At 47.6% G+C, this 16,798-nt stretch overlaps 1 protein-coding gene across 3 annotated transcripts in view; it reads right to left on the reverse strand.

Annotated features, from left to right (window-relative positions):
* Nucleotides 1-2,232: 2,232 nt before the first annotated feature.
* The window catches only part of GABBR1 (gamma-aminobutyric acid type B receptor subunit 1), a 28,222-nt gene continuing 13,656 nt past the window's right edge, over nt 2,233-16,798 (reverse strand). For all 3 annotated transcript variants that reach the window (XM_019719444.2, XM_074332591.1, XM_019719445.2), the window contains exons 12-23: nt 13,438-13,680; nt 12,773-12,836; nt 10,759-10,836; nt 8,380-8,530; nt 7,765-7,897; nt 6,349-6,465; nt 6,151-6,258; nt 5,630-5,723; nt 4,776-4,903; nt 4,071-4,199; nt 3,710-3,853; nt 2,233-2,971 (exon numbers count right to left, since the gene is read on the reverse strand). In XM_019719444.2, coding sequence (XP_019575003.2) covers nt 2,798-2,971; nt 3,710-3,853; nt 4,071-4,199; nt 4,776-4,903; nt 5,630-5,723; nt 6,151-6,258; nt 6,349-6,465; nt 7,765-7,897; nt 8,380-8,530; nt 10,759-10,836; nt 12,773-12,836; nt 13,438-13,680 — 1,563 coding nt within the window. In that variant the 3' untranslated portion in view covers nt 2,233-2,797. The remainder of the gene's footprint in view (nt 2,972-3,709; nt 3,854-4,070; nt 4,200-4,775; nt 4,904-5,629; nt 5,724-6,150; nt 6,259-6,348; nt 6,466-7,764; nt 7,898-8,379; nt 8,531-10,758; nt 10,837-12,772; nt 12,837-13,437; nt 13,681-16,798) is intronic.

The following is a 16,798-nucleotide window of genomic DNA, read 5'->3' on the forward strand; positions in this document are numbered from 1 at the left end:
CACTGTTTGGGGTAACAGACGATGTAGCAATAGATATCAATACTTACACAGCATGGGTGCTAGCTCCGCTTCTTATTAGCTGTGTGACCCTGGACAGGAGCCTCCCTCTCCCTGAGCCGGTCTCCTGCCGGTAACAGATATGAACACACGACAGCTTCCCTACAAGGCTATCCTGAGCAGCAGAGCTAATGACCACCACTCCTGGATGGTCTCTCAAGCTATCTTGTTTGTCTGTTTCATCTGCTTACTTACTTATTTCATCTTCCCACTTGGAAAATGCACACTTCATGAACACCCATCTTGCTCACTGCTCTACCCCCAGTGCTTAGAAGACAGCCTGTCTCAGCAATTTTCCCAATCAAAACCTGTTGATTAAAAAGAAAACATAACAGCAGCAAACTGCTCACGAGTTGCTGTTAGTAAGTGACCAGGGCAGGGAGGCAAGAGGTTGTTGGGGTACAGCAGGGCCAAGGCTGGAAGGCAGGGTAGTCCGGGATGCTGCAAAGTCAGAATGAGATCTGAAGCCAGCAGGGGAATCACATCCTGACAGAGGCAGGGCTGGAGAAGCCAAGGGAGTGACACTCCAGAACTGCCAAGTGATGGTCTCACCAGCTGGCAACACACCCCCCTTCCATCAGGAGCCCCTGCCAACCTTATCATTTGGCTTGGTTCCTGCACTCCTGCCAGCAAAGGTGTCTGCCTCACCCTTAGCCATAGCAGGACTTCTGATCCTTTGTAATTTACACCACACTTAAGTGCAAAGAAAGTTTGAGGTGCTAATTGTGGTCTTTTGCGATCCTATCTAGGGCTGGTATATAACCCCTGCTGCTGCTGCTGAAGCCAACTGCTCCTTTTCCACACTGCAGGCTTATCTACACCACAGTCTTCTCCCCCTTTCCTTACGAGTGTTCCACTGTGTGAAGAGGGGAAGCTCAACTGAAATCCAAATGGTTCCAGGCAGATCATCACAGCCGAATGGTTTGCAAGCTCTGGTGTGAGACTTAACCCACCCATGCTTTCATGAAACTTCGTAAGTTGGCTCTGAAACAGGATAAGGAAATGACAGGGCCCATCCAAACCTTGCAGCTTTTTGCAAAAATCACTTAAAACATCAGTGTCAAAGGCAAAGAGAAAAGTTGAACTTCAAAAGAGCACTTCTTCAAAAAAAAACACTAAGGATTATAAAAGTCCCAGCCAAGTTTGTTTATTTTTTCCCCATACTTTCTTTCATTAGGATAGCAAATCCTTCCATACTTTCTTTCATTAGGATACCATGTTTCCCCGAAAATAAGACCTAGCCGGACAATCAGCTCTAATGCATCTTTTGAAGCAAAAATTAATATAAGACCTGCTATTATATATTATATTATATTATATTATATTATATTATATTATATTATATTATATTATATTATATTATATTATATTATACCGAGTCTTATATAAGACCCAGTATATATTACATTATATTATATTATATTATATTATATTATATTATATTATATTATACCCAGTCTTAATAGTAAAATAAGACCGGGTCTTATATTAATTTTTGCTCCTAAAGACGCATTAGAGCTGATTGTCTGGCTAGGTCTTATTTTCAGGGAAACAGGGTAGCAAATCCTTCCAAGAGGCCCAGAATTCTGAGACAAAGACTAAGGTTGGAAGCACTAGGGGCCATCGCACCCACTATCTCCTAGCAGTCATCACTTTTTGTTGTTGTTCCTGGTTTCCAGGAAGGACAGTCCTCACATCTGTTCAGCCACATGCTCCAGACTCCCAATATGTGTCTGTCACTGTCCGAGAACTCATTAAACAGTAGTGACAGTGGCTAGCACAGACCCAACACGTTCCACGGCCAAGGACCATCCTAAGCACTAGTCCTTGCACCACCCTATGGAGTAATGCATGATGATGATGATGGTGGTGCCGATGACAGATGGTGATTACTATTATCTTCACAAATCAGGACATGGAGAATCGAGATTAAGGAACTTGTCTGCATGTGGTGGAATCTGACACTCTGGTAGTCTGACTCCACACTTTTAACCTAATGTCACCACTCTAACTAACCTCAGACCTAATCCTGTCCTGCTATGCTCTGCTAATCCCTCAAAGAATTAATAAAATACCTCTTTCCCCCATTCCTTTTTAATGCCTTTTCATGGAGCCCACCAAGTCTCCCTCCTTGGACTAAGGCCCACACTTTGTGCACAGTAAGGGACAAGGTGCTGATTCACACTGTTCACTGGTTTATTGAGATTCAGGGAGTCCTTCCCCAAAAGACATCACAGTGTGAAAGGGACACCACCTCCCACCGCACAGGTCCCTCTCTCCATCTCACCAGTCAGGGGTATCTTCCTTTGGTCAGGATTCTCACCCACTATCCACTGGAAGCAGTGCTCAAACCTGCCCCCATTTACTCTCTGATAATTGCCCCATAAAAACACAAAACCAAAGGGAGCAATCTTGGGAGGTAGTGTAGAGAAGGAAGGTGTATGTAGTGAGGCTGCTGAGGAGTCAGTGAGTGAGAAGCTTCGAGCGAGGTACCAACTAAATTATTAAGTAGTGACATAAAACTGCATGAACGAATAAGAGAGAAAAGAGTCTGGTTCCCAGAGTACTAGAGACCCAGGTGACCCCAGGACTCACAAAGGAGCATGTATTTACAAGAAATGGGATGGGAGAGCATGTTCTTCCCATCTGGGCGTAGGGATCCCCTGCTTCCTCCCAACCCACCCCCCTTCCTCTTCTCCCTTTCCCTCCCCCTACTGGCCTGTCCCCCCTCACACACCCCTCACTTGTAAAGCAAATGGACTCGACTCCCATCACAGCTAAGCCGGTCAGGGGGCTCCGGGGGCCCCCTGGGTAGGCCCCCAGAGGGGTCTGGGGGTGTTGGAGGGTGGCGCCGCGAGCGGAGCTGCTGCCGAGACTGCAGCTGATGGCGTAATTCAGAGACACGCTCTTCTTTCTAGAGGAAGAAAAACAATTAGGAGAGTGGGAGAAGGGGAAGTCATGAAGGGGTATGGAGGAGGGAAGGGAAGGAACAGCAGAGAAAAATGGGGAGGGGGATATAGGGGTAGATGGACAAAAGAAATTTAAATGGGGAATCAGGAAAAGAATAAGAAAAGCCAAAAAAGAATAATGGGGGCACCAGTTGAAGAAAAAGATCAGGGAAATAAAGGAGGGAGAGAAAATGGGGAAGCGGGGAAAGGTCAGTGCACACAGCTTCCAGTAACTCACACAAAGATTCGTGTCAACCCAGTTTGCATATCCCCCACTCTGGCATTGCACCAGCCCCTAACTATAGCCTGGGGCACCGTGGGTACCATGGGCGCCTGCCCAGATCCTATTTACTGCAGGGGACACTCAACACCCAGCTGATGGGGGTGTTGGCTGCTGACGCTCACAGCTGCCCCCACAACATGCCCCCACAGCCCATGGCCACTTCCTCACCTCTAGTGGATCAAGTCCACAGTGCAGTTCATGCTCCAGAGCCCCCTCCACCTGATGTGGCCAACACTAGATTTTACCTGAGACGGAATCCTTGCTCAACCTCTTCCCCACCCCTCCCCTCCTTCACTCCCATGTAGGCTTTCTCCTGAGCAGATTACATGCACCTAGACCCTACTTCCGACTCTGCTGCAGAAAACCCAGCCTGAGATGTGGGCCTCCTGGAGCCCGCCAGCACCCCTGCGTCAGTACACACCTCAGCAATGATCTTCTCCAGCTCACGGTTCTCCTTCTCCAACAGCCGGGACTTCTCCTCCTCGTTGTTGTTGGTTGATGATCCTGTCTTCATGGTGTCCTGAGCCTCCGACTGCCATTCCCCTCGGGTGATCAGCCTGCGCATCTGGGGACAAATGTTTGGGGCATGGGACGGCCATGCAGGGACTGTGTCAGCCATCAGCTGATGGTGGGTTGGAACTGGAAGGAAGGAAAGCAAGAGGGACAGGCTCGGCCCAAAACAAGGTGAGGAAGGGGCAGGGCAGGGCAGGGGAACAGAGTCCTGGGAAGAAGGGATGGAGGGCTGTGGGCTGGAGAGAGGGAGAGCACTCCCAGAACCTCACCTTGGGCACGAAGAGCACAACCAGAGTGATGTAGGAGGAGAACACTATGGCGAGCGAGGCAAAGGCGAAGGCGGCATCCTGCTGGCTGGACAGGATCATGGTGACGGGGGCGGTGATGAGGCACAGGACCTGGGCACAGCGTGGTCGGGGAGTCTCAGACCTGCAGGCTGAGACCAGACCCAGGCTTCTTCCCCCAGGACAGAGTCTGGGAGGCCAGGCTCCTGGTGAACTTTCCATTTAAGAAGGATCCACACTCAGAATCACTCAGCTCTAGCTTAAGAAGAATCCCAAACAAGCTGTCCCAAAGCAGTTCCCAGCTCTAGGACGGCCCATCCCTGAAGGTGGAGCACCCATGACCTCTATGCACACATTCAGAGTCCTGGAGTCAGTCCCTGGGCATACCTGGCAGGAAACCTCCGTTCAGATTCCAGCTGTGAGCCACAGACAAGCAATGTAACCTTTCTTTCTCTTCCTCACCCATGAGGTGGGGATAATAGTATCACTTCATTAGGAGGTTGTGTGGAGATTACTAAGATAGTGTCTGTGTGTGTTTTATAAAATACTTTACAAATCCCAGGCATTAAAAAACTCTTTAAGATTGCCATTCAACTGATCCAAGATCTAGTGCCTGATTCTTCCCAGACCTCCCCATCGGAGTTGCTGTAGTCAGCCCTGGGGTCAATGCCAAGTGTCCAGGGAGCTTACCGCCACATTGTAGATGGCCATGCCCACAGCCCGGTGGTCATTGATCTTCTCAGTGGACACACTCTTGGTCTCATAAGCAAGAAAGATGCCCAGCAGCAGCAGCAGCCCCTTGTAACCATAGAAAATGCCTACGACAGTAGGGAAGGGTCACCTGGGTAACAACCTCCATGCTTCCATTCGCTCCCATCCTCTCTGTGCCCCTTACCTACTGTTGCTGTTACAGCTCCACAATGAAAAGGGAGCCTCCTCTCCAGTCGAGTCCCCTGACCTAGCATACCCATTCCTGTCCACTCCCCACAATGTCCACCCCACTCACCCACACCTCACTGCTTCCTTGTGGGACTAGGAGTCATGTCACACTGGAAGATGACGGTCGTGAGCAGCTATCAGCACGGGCCTGGGCCACACACAGTGCCCCACCCCCTTACCCTCCAGGTGGGAAGCCAGCTTTGCAGACTGAGGGTAGGTCAGCCATTTGTGGACATCGATCAGAGCGATGTTAAAAAGGCCAGAGGGGGCTGAAACTCATGCTCTCACAGCCCCAGTCTTACTCTAGGGAGCTGTATAGGGACAGATGGAAGCGGGTCTGAAGACGAAGTTGAGGCCATCCCCACTGATCCCTATGCTGCACACACGTTCTGCCTTATGCCTTCTTTAGACCCGGAGCTCCTCACAGCAAATGACCAGCTCTCCCCTACTCTCGGAAAAGAGTAGTCCGGTGATAAACAGGAGGATATTCCCATTGTGTTGACATAAGGCCTCTGCCTCTTGTTCCAAAGACCCTTCTCCCTCCAAACCTGCCCCACCCCGCCTTTGCTCCACTGTCCCAGTCCCTTCCCCCACACCCCACACACCAAGCCACGTGTTCATCTTCTTGGAGCTGCAGTGTTCCAGCTGGGGCAGAATAGACACATCAATATCTTCCTTTGGTTCTTCCTTGGCAAAAGTCTTAGGAAGAAACAGGGCCACAGTAAAGATGGTTGCCAGCCTCTCCTGCCCTCCCCACCTCTGCTTGGTCACTGACTCCCAGCTCTGCCCCTCTTTCCTATGAGAACCCCAGTACTGAGGTCAAATCCCACTCTAGGCCTGGAAGAGTTTGCTTGAACACCCTGGAAATGCTTATTCCCCCTCTTTCCATGATGCCTGGAAAGTCCACACATCCTTCTTAGACCCCCACCATTTCCATTCTTCAGATGAATCCAGAGGCCTCTGATGGGGCTCCTTATGGGAAGGATGAAAAGCTCTGACATGCAGAAGGCAGGAAGGCAGTCTCCCACAGACTGCCTTCCTCCTCAAGACCATGCAGCCCCGAAGGCCCAGACCACCAGTGAGCCCGTTCAGCCTCCTGACCGCAGCACCTCCGCTAAGGCGGTACCTCAATGGTCCGGTGCAGGGGATCCACAATCTGCCAGATGGCAAGAGTGAGGACATCCATGCCCACCAGCAGGCCCACCGTGGCGTACAGCTTCCAGGGCTCCAAGGTCTGGGTGAACACAGAGCATAGGCATGTCAGGGGAAGTCTACTAAGCCTGACAGCCAAGGCGCTAGGGACTGAGGATGGGAAGCAGCTCACCTTCCTCCACTCTTTCTTTTCCTCCTTCTTTGTGAAGACTGTGTGGACCCACCAGATCTTGGTGAACATAGATCCATAGCCTAGACTAAAGCCCAGACCCAGGAGCCAGAGGCGGGCCTAGGAAAAGAGAGAGGGCAAGGGAAGAATAAGGTGGGGCAGGTGGTGGGACTGTGACAAGGATGGGATGGAGGAAAATAGATGACCACGCAGGCAGGATGCAGCCAGCAGTGGACGGAGGGGAGTGGAGAACCAGCAGGGAAGGGTCTCCCTACCATCAACAAATTCCTCTCATCCATCTTCTACTCTGCCACCAGGTGATCTTGCTAAAACCTCCTGGACAACCCCCATGCCTACAGATTGCTGCCTGGACACCTCCAAATGTGGCATGAGACCCTTCACAACATGGCCCCACCCACACTCCAGGCTCATCTCCCAGGCCTCACCTACCCCACGCTCCAGCCCTGCTGAACTGCTCATTCTCCCGGTATCTGCTCTCTTTTGTGTCTTTGCTAGCCACATGATGTTCCATCTGTCCCTAAAGTAACCATCCTTTATTTCTCCAGCCGACAAAATCCCATGCATCCTTCAATATGCAAACACCACCTCTTTTCTGAGGTCTGCCCAACTACTCTGAAATCTGTTTTCTCATCTTCGCTCCCAAAGCCCTTTGCATAGACCCCCGTTCTGATATGGGTCATGCTGCAGTGCAGCAAATGGTCTGCCTTCCAGCTGCATTCTGGTCTCACCAGAAGCACACAGGTCCTGGTGACCTAGAGTGCATGTGTGTACAAATGCCATGTGCATGAATGCATGACAAAGACAGGCACAGGGCAGAGGCAAGGGAAGGGCGGGAAGGGGAGGGAGGGTGTTTCCCGCCAGCACAACACAGAACCACACAAATATCACTGTTGAAACCAGCCTTTCCCCATGGCCCCAGAACCTTCCATGTACCAAGAATCCCGCAGGGCCTCCTCCCTATACCAGTGGTCCCCTCTCTGCAGCTCTCCCGGATGTCAGTTCAGATTTCTACCCCCATCCTTCCAACTCCAACTAAGACTCCTACAGTAAACACACAGTTCTTGTTCTCAGCCCCCACAGAGACAAGCCACCATTGTTCAGGGGTCCTTTGCACAGTACCCTCTTTCCTTGATCTTCAATACTCCCTCCCCTTCTCTACATGGCATACCACAGCAGCCTGGGAACCAACAAGCGAACCACGGAATGAAAAGCTGGAGGCACAGAAAGAAGGGATGGAGCCAGAGAGAGACCCGGGGGGGGGGGGGGGATGCTAGGAGAAAGAATCGGAACAAGAGTCAGGGAAACACAAGGAGAGGCAGGGAACTGTACATCACAGTTGCTCCTGAGGTGGGTGGGAGAGCCCAGCCAGATGCAAGGCATCTGCCCACCCCTCCTCACCTGGCAGACGAAGGGGAACTGGCTTCTTCCGATGTGGTAGCCATCCAGCCCGAGAGGGAAGACAGCAGCCAACGCCAGCGAGCAGCCCACAGCAGTCAGATTATTCAGGTTGGGCTGTGAGTTCTGGATATAACTAAGGCAGAGGCGGGAAGGGTGGGAGAGGAAGAAGAGCAGAATTACCCTCTTCTCCAGGGAGGCTCAGCTCTCCAAATGCCATGCAACAACCTGACCCAACCTCAGGGTCACAGGACAAAGGAAGACAGGCTTGGAGCAGACAGTCTTGAGAGACAAAGCTGACTCAGTCAGGGGGCTGGAGAGGGAGCTGCAGGGGGTTGCCCACCATTGGACCCCCAGCACACACTGTTTAGAGCCCTGCACCATGTTGCCTGGCCCCAAAGGCTTTTTTATTTTTCTATTAGCTGCTTTGGAGCAGGGATGGGAGTTACGTCCAGTTTGCCCCTTTCTGTTCTCAGTGATCACAGGGAAAGCAGTAAGTCAGAGTGAAAACCTCAATGACACATGGCCTCAGTTACACAGGTTTGATTCTTACTCCCTTCAATGATCATTATCTTGGAGAAGCAGACAGGACAAGAAAAATGTCAGAAATACACTTACCGGACATGGGAGTTGTAGATGTTAAAGGACAGACAGACAATAGCTAGGACAATGCCCAGGCTGGAGAGAACTGACACGGAGATAAAGAGTTTCTGTGACAGGAAGCGGAACGTCTTGATGACCAGGGTCTGGTCAGCAGGGGGGGACCCTCCTAAGGCACAAGGGATGGGGGAGGAGAAAGGGGAAGAAAAAGGAAGGAGAACAAAGGAATGAAGGTGGGACAGGATGGACACTCACGTCTTTGGCTGTGAGGACATGAGGCCCTAACTCCCTGAGTCGTGGCTGTTGCAGGTGGAGAGCGCTTAGGGAACAATCAGAAATGTGATCATAAAATGGAGCGAATATCCTGTCTAGAGGCTGAGAAAGGCTGAGCTGCATCACCAAAGCCGTAGTCTTTCTTTGTTATTGTTTGTTCTTTCTGTTTTTGTCTTTCTTGCAGGAAAGGAAAATGGAAAGCTGAGAAATTTATGAGATTTCTTATAACTCAAATCAAAAGCTGCAAAAAAGCTTTATAATTGTAGAATCATAAAGCTAAAGAACCTCTAAGTATTTAGTCTGGCCTCCTAACTTTAAGAAAAGAAAAAAAACTAATGTGATTTTTAACCCTGGCAGGGTGATAGTCCCAAAGGTGCTTTCCAGTTATCATTAAGGGGAAACTCAAATTTGTCAGAGTTCACATGGAAAAAAAAAAAAAGCTAATTTCAATTTGCTAAGCTTGGGGGAAAAAGTGTAATTTAGGCCATGCAGCATTTATAGCAGTACAGAACACTGTCCTAAATTCAAATTATAAAAAAATGTCATAACTCCAGCAGTGCTGGGAACTACTGGATATCAGTCGGGCAGGCAGATGGCAGGAATCTCCAATGGCTGTGCCTCCCCTCCACCCTTAAGCCAAGCCTTTATTTCATCAGGAGCTCCTTCCTTTTGCCCACCTTTAGTATCTTTCCCATTTCCTATTATTTTAGCTCACTCAAGCACACAAAGAATATTGCTGACTTTCCCTCTTTAAAAGCCACATTTTAGAAGAGAAGAATTACCTGAGGCTTTCTGTCCTCTCCTATAGTTTAAGCAACCATTTTCCTGACAATGATAAAGAGGCAACTCTAGCTTCCTCTTCTAGTAAGTGGCCTGAGGTGACTGACCTCTGAAAATGGTTTGCTCTTCACTTGACCCAAGAACCCCACAAAATCATGTAAATTGAGAGGTTCAAATCTTCGTATTCACTTTAAGAACACTCATGAAACTGCCCAGGCCATCAAGGGTCTGCATATCTGGGAAGCCACCAAGTATCTGAAGGACGTCACGTTACAGGAGCAATGTGTGCCATTCCATCGTCACAATGGTGTTGGTAGGTGTGCGCAGGCCCAACGTGAGGCTGGACGCAGGGTCGGTGGCCCAAAGAGTGCTGAATTTTTGCTGCACATGCTTAAAAACGCAGAGAGGAATGCTGAACGTAAGGGTTTACACGTAGACTCTGGTCAGTGAGCACAGCCAGGTGAACAAAGCTCCCAAGATGTAGCGTGCAACTTACAGAGCTCGTGGGCGGGTTAACCCACACATGTGCTCTCCCTGCCACACTGAGGTGATCCTCACTGAGAAAGAGCAGATTGGCCTAAACCAGAAGAGGCTGCACTGAAGAAAAAGATCCCCCGGAAGAAACTGAAGAAACAAAAACTTATGGCCCAGGAGTAAATTCAGCATCAAATACAGTGGTACCTCAGTTTTCAAACGTCTCTGTTGACGAACATTTTGGTTTATGAACGCCGTAAATGTTATGGATCTATGGTATCATTGGATATAAAATTCATGCTAAATTTGCAGTTTTAGGGGTTGATTTTAAAGGTCTGGAACGGATTAATCCATTTTGCATTACTTTCTATGGGGAAACCACACTTCAGTTTTCGAACGTTTCAGAACTCAAACGGTCTTCCGGAAAGGATTATGTCGAAAAAAGAGGTACCACTGTAAATGCTAATAAAAGTTAAAGAAGAAAAAAAAAAGAAAGAAAAAGTGGCAACTCTAGGCCTGAAGTAGCTGGTTCAGATGTATCAAGGCACCAGAACACCTGGAAAACCCAAACGGAGTTTCCATTTCCCGCCCCTGCCCACCCCCTGCCTCTGATCCAGTGACCCCAGCAATGTGCTATTTTTAATAGTGCATTGATACCAACTGCCTAGTCCCTCTCCAAATACACCAGTCTCTCCTACCCCCATCTGGGGTGTTTTATTCCTTTTCTCTTAACCCCAGCCCCTGGTCCATCTCCCTGGCACATTTTAACATACATAATGACACCTACCACCCCACCCTCATTCAAATGCATGACCCTTTTCCATGATTATTCAGAAGGGTTGGAGGAAAATATAAACAGGATCCACTTACCAATCCACTTATCTGTTTTGGACCAGGAAAGGTCATCCTTAGTGCTGTCATAGTAGCCAATCTTCTTGTAGCTGCCACCTGGGCAGATGACAAAAGGAGTGACCACGGGTAGGTGAAGAGCTGATCCTAGGCATTCTCAACTTCCCACTTCGCTAAAGTAGCTTTCCATGCTTGTATCTGATTTTCCCTTCACCTGAAGTCCTTGAAGATACTTGGAAGGACCTGAAGAGTCACCTGAGTAAGCAATCTGACTTAAAAGCAGTGTGAGTGAGGTGGACCCCAGAAATCAAGACTATCTCATATGTGTAAAGCCCTCCCTTCAGTGAGGAAGGCTCCACGGTGTCTGTCACTCATTCCATAGCCTCACACCTCTCTTAGCAAGATGTCTCTCACTTTGATTCTAGCTTCGAAAGCTTTCAACATTTGTTTATTCTTACTCTCATGATAGAATCACAGTGGCTTTCAGTTTAATTTTATAAATTTCTCTTACCTTGGTTGGCTTGGATTCTAACTCCTTAGCTAAGTTGTACTTGCCTCTTAAAGAGCCACAAAGGGAAATTGAATCACTCCTAGGATTTCTGTTCTAGAACTGTTCCCGTTACCATAACTTTTCCATCAAAGGCCAACTCATACCCCTTTCACTATACCCTCTTGTCCTGGATACAAAGAAGATCTGAGAGGATGTGGGAAAAGGGAGAAGAAAACAAAGAAACTTTTCACAGGAAGCCAAGAAATGGCTCTCTTGGCCATGCTGTAAGAGGCTGAGAGAAGGGTGGAGTTGAAAAATTAACTCATAGAAGTTCTGCAAATACATACAAGTAAGTGTGCTAAGTTATAAGAAAATACAACCTAGAAAAGCCAAACTATACATACTACAGAAAAATTAGGAATGTTTGTTTACATAGCAAGGAAATTCGACGGATTCCCTTTAAAAATAGCAGGTTTTGGGCCGGCCCGGTGGTTCAGGCAGTTAGAGCTCCATGCTCCTAACTCCGAAGGCTGCCGGTTCTATTCCTACATGGGCCAGTGGGCTCTCAACCACAAGGTTGCCAGTTCAATTCCTCAAGTCCCGCAAGGGATGGTGGGCTCTGCCCCCTGCAACTAAGATTGAACACAGCACCTTGAGCTGAGCTGCCGCTGAGCTCCCGGATGGCTCAGTTGGTTGGAGCGCATCCTCTCAACCACAAGGTTGCCGGTTCGACTCCTGCAAGGGATGGTGGGTTGTGCCCCCTGCAACTAGCAATGGCAACTGGACCTGGAGCTGAGCTGCGCCCTCCACAACTAAGACTGGAAGGACAACAACCTGAAGCTGAACAGAACCCTCCACAACTAAGATTGAGAGGACAACAACTTGGCTTGGAAAAAAGTCCTGGAAGTACACACTGTTCCCTAGTGAAGTCCTGTTCCCCTTCCCCCAATAAAATCTTTAAAAAAAAAAAAAAAAAAAAAATAGCAGGTTTCTGGGCAGCCGGATGGCTCAGTTGGTTAGAGCATGAGCTCTGAACAACAGTGTGGTTGCCAGTTCGATTCCTACATGAGCCAATGAGCTGCTCCCTCCACAACTAGATTGAAGGACAACGACTTGACTTGGAGCTGATGGGCCCTGGAAAAACATACTGTTCCCTAACATTCCCCAATAAAAAAATTAATTAAAAAAATAGCAGGTTTCCTAGATTCAGCTTTCCTGGAATCCGTGGGTATGCAAGTGACAGGTCATTAACCCCTCAACCCAAGTCACTGAAGGGAAATTTCTGAAATTAAAATGGAAGCCACTGGGGAAAGAGAGTGGCTGTTTTCGAAGCCACTTTTCAAGAACACAACCAGTATAACTCAAAGAACTCCATTCACACAGGAGCTTTTCCCCTTATTATTTAGAAGTTTCATGGACGGTTAAAAGGAAAGGGCAGGCAGTGGGGAGGCAGCAAGGCCATCTTGTGGCATCTGCTGGTGTTCTTCTCCCCCAGTCTTAGCCCCGCCCTGCCCCCACTGCCTCCCCGTCCCATGTCCTGCTCACCCTGTAGCTGCTCGATCAGTGTCCATGCCATCCGCGAGCCGCTGGCATCAAACACCACGTGGCCCTGAGGCAGGGGAACATGCAGAGGAAGGCAAAGGGGAGAAGAGCAACAGTGAAAGAGAACACTGGGGACTCTTTGAATCCGTGTTTTTTATCTTAATTGAGCTTCTGAATGAATTCTATTTATGGCATTTGCCTGCATGTAGGACATACCCTAGATTTTAGAAACATTATCCTTTTGAGAAAAAGCTTTACCCATGAGATTTGAATGGGAAAAATCCTCCAGCTAGAACACAAGGAGACCTGGCTTCTGGCTATGTGACCTGAGCAAGTCACCAAATCCCTCTGGGTGCTCATTTCTCCATTTTAAAGGGAATAAGGAGATGATCTTTCAGACTGCTTCCTCTTTCAAAATCATATGATTCTTATCTGACTCATAAATATCTAACCTGAAATGAGAGGAGGAGTTGAAAGGAGTGGAACAGACCATTTTTCCCTTCTAGTAGGTTGTGGGTTTTTCTGGTTTAGGGGTCCCTACTTTCTTGGTCTAAGACCACTTATTGCAGGGAGGTAACTCAGAGAAACAAAGAATGCATGTTTCTAGGAGAAGGAGGGTCTCTCTCTCGATGGGAGGACAGCGGAGTGTGAAGGTTGCCAGGACTCACGGAGACACCCTCGAAGGACGAGGAGTTCATTGCGCGGTAGATCTGGTCAGTGATGGTCTGGTTGTTGTAGTTGAAGTCTTCCAGGCGCACACCCGAACGGCCACCCCCTCCGGACGTCTTGTTCAGCGCCAATGCCAAGGCCCAGATGGCATCATAGGCCAGCGGTGCCTCCTGGAAGCCTCCTGTCTCCTCCGGGTGTCTTTTTAGTCGTTTGGTCAGTTTTTCCACAAACTCCTGGGACGTCTGGGGAGGGAAGAACAGGAGGAAAGCACTAGAGTGTGGGGAGTAATGGGGTAGGCATGGCATCTGATTCTGGCTGTGACACTTCAACTTGAATAGATTGTTTATGTTCGTGCTGTCAGATTAAGCATGTGCGCATTCAAAACCTTTAACATGTTACATGCACATGTCTGTCTCAGATCAGAAACGACTAAAGCAGGGATTAGCTGGGTCTGGTGGCTTAGCATGTACAGACGCTAGCTCAGAACTACAGAGAAATTAAATGAATAGGCACTTTTGCAAAGGACAGAAAGAAGAAAGAGAGAAAAAAAACGAGACATGGGTATCCCGAGGAAGAGCTGCAACGTTGTTCTTTCATCCTTCAATCCTTCCCAATAGAGTTGACCCAGGACCAAACAGCTCCTCCAATTCTGAAAGATCCTAGAAAAGGTGACACTACAGCCTTCCTCACTCTGCTTATCAAGCAGGAAGATTTTTTTCTTTAGTCGGCTAAATTGTTACCATCCTTATGTGCTTTCAGTTCACTGTCTCTTAGATGATTTTCAGAAGACTGAGTACTGCAGAAATAATCTTCACAGTTTTAAAGTCTATTACTCAGTCCCTACTCACACCCCTCCCAATCCTCAATCTTCTTTTTTCCAAGAAAGCTAAATAGAATGATAGCTCTTTTAACTGTCATGAAATGGGTCAAGAGACCTGAACTTCTATAGCTGGCAGTAAACTTGCTTAGCTAAATCACCGTAGGCAAATTGCTTTAAGTTTTTGGAAATGTCTCCCATTTAATGGAGAAAATCACATCTGCCCTTCCTTATCTCCCAGAAACCACACACAGAAAGGCTCAGTGGCCACCTCGTGGCAAGGCACATGTAATACACAGGGGCACTACACAACTGTCTAGATTTGGAAGGTATTTACATCCACATACCCTAATAAAGGAATGAACAGATGAAGGATAAATACAAATCTTCTGGGGGCCGGCCAGTGGCTCAGGCAGTTGGAGCTCCGTGCTCCTAACCCCGAAGGTTGCCAGTTCAATTCCCACATGGGCCAGTGCCACATGGCTCAGTTGTTTGGAGAATGGGCTCTCAACCACAAGTTGCTGGTTCGACTCCCTCAAGGGATGGTGGGCTGTGCCCCCTGCAACTAACAACTGCAACCGCAACTGGACCTGGAGCTGAACTGCACCCTCCACAACTAAGATTGAAAGGACAACAACTTGACTTGGAAAAAAGTCCCGGAAGTACACACTGTTCCCCAATAAAGTCCTGTTCCCCTTCCCCAATAAAATCTTTAAAAAAAAAAAAAAAAAAGTTTTAAAAAATAAATAAATCTTTTTTAAAAAATGTCCATTGGATGGGTAAGTAGATAGATGGATGGATTCTATTTCTAACTAATCACTTACCTGTTATGTAATCTCAAACACATTATTAACCCTCAGTAGCTGGTTATTCGGCTTTAAAATGGGAATACTACCTTGAAGAGTTATTATAAAGATGAAATAACACATGTAAAACGCTAGTATAAAGTAAGTTACATATTCTCTGTATACATTTCCCTGTCTCTCAACTTCATCTTTGTCACAATCTAACTCAGTATTTCAAGTCCTATATCTCCGACGATCTCTAAAGCATTTGCAACTATATGATCTCAAATTAAAAATATCTAAAACTAAGCTTGATTTTTCCTCATGCCTCAATACGTCCCAGTACATGAAACTGAATCCTTAGAATAACCTTAGACCCTTAGACTCTTTCAAATCACCAAGTTCTCTTAATTCTTTTGTTAAAATGTTTCATTAATATCATACCTCCACACACAGAATAAAAAATAGTCATAATAATAATAATAATATAATAATAGCTAACATTTATGTTGTCCGTACAATGTACCATGCACTTTTCTAAGATACATATATCAACTTATTTAATCCTTAAATAATCCAATGAGGTTTATGGCCATTTTAGAGATAAAGAAACTGAGGCACAGAAAAGTTTAGCTTGCCTGAAGCTGTACTGCTAGTGCGTGGCAGAGCTAGGATCCACACCGAGGCAGCCTGGCACCAAGTCCCTACTCACCCCAAGGACCCTGCACTGCCCTGGAAGCTGCATGCCTCTCCAAGAGCACCTGTTGGGCTGAGGCTTCCTAAGGAGTCCTTCAGCCTCCAAATCCATCTAATGTGCAGTTCAAAGTAAATTCTACATCAGAAAATCACCCAGATGGTGCCATCCCCTGCCCAGGTCCTCATGCGCTTTGTGGGCTCCAGGTCACTACCAATAACACGCTTGTCCACTGGTGGCACCGCTGACTCCACCCCACCCCATAACTACAGTTACCAAAAACATCTTTCTCCCTTTGGTCAGCAAAGATATGGTTGTAAATTTTCAAATGGAAATGTTACTAGGCACTTAAGGAAAACAACAACAACCAAAATTCCATAACCCACAGAAATTAGTGAAGTCACCAAGTGCAAATTTATGATCCTAATTTTTTAACAGCCCTGTCTAGTTCCACATGTAAGAATGAATGCTTGGCAGTGATGTAAAATGTGTATCCTGAGGTAGGTTTTAATTCTTTATGGTATGCAGATCTGGTGGGACCTCTGTCCCAATCAGCACATACTCACAATCTTGTCCCACCTCCCACCTGCCCGTCAAGCCCAGAGCTGTAATATTCTCCAGAACCACTAACCCACTCACCACATGTGGCTCCTAAAGACTCTTTCTCTAAAGCAGGGTTCCTCAATCTCCGCACACTGACATTTGGAGCAGGATAATTCTGTGTTGTGGGGGACTGTCCAGTACATTGTAGAACGTTTAGAAGCATTCCTGGCTTACCCAGCAGCTGTGACAACCAAAATTGTCCCTAGGTATTGCAACATCTTGGTTGAAAACCACAGCTCTAACCAACAGTCCTCACAATGTGGTCCCCAAGCCAGTAGCACAAACATCCTCAGGGAACATGTTAGAAATGTGAATTCCCAGGCCTACCCCAGACCCACTGAGTCAGAACTCCCTAGGGAAGAGTCCACTGACCTGTTAACTAACCTTCAGGTAGTTCTGATAGAAGCTAAAGTTTTAGAACGGATCTAGACGTAAAGCCATCCTTACAGAGTAAAGGCAAC

The sequence above is a fragment of the Rhinolophus sinicus genome, linkage group LG05 (genome assembly GCF_036562045.2).
Source record: "Rhinolophus sinicus isolate RSC01 linkage group LG05, ASM3656204v1, whole genome shotgun sequence".
NCBI classification, from domain to species: domain Eukaryota; kingdom Metazoa; phylum Chordata; class Mammalia; order Chiroptera; family Rhinolophidae; genus Rhinolophus; species Rhinolophus sinicus.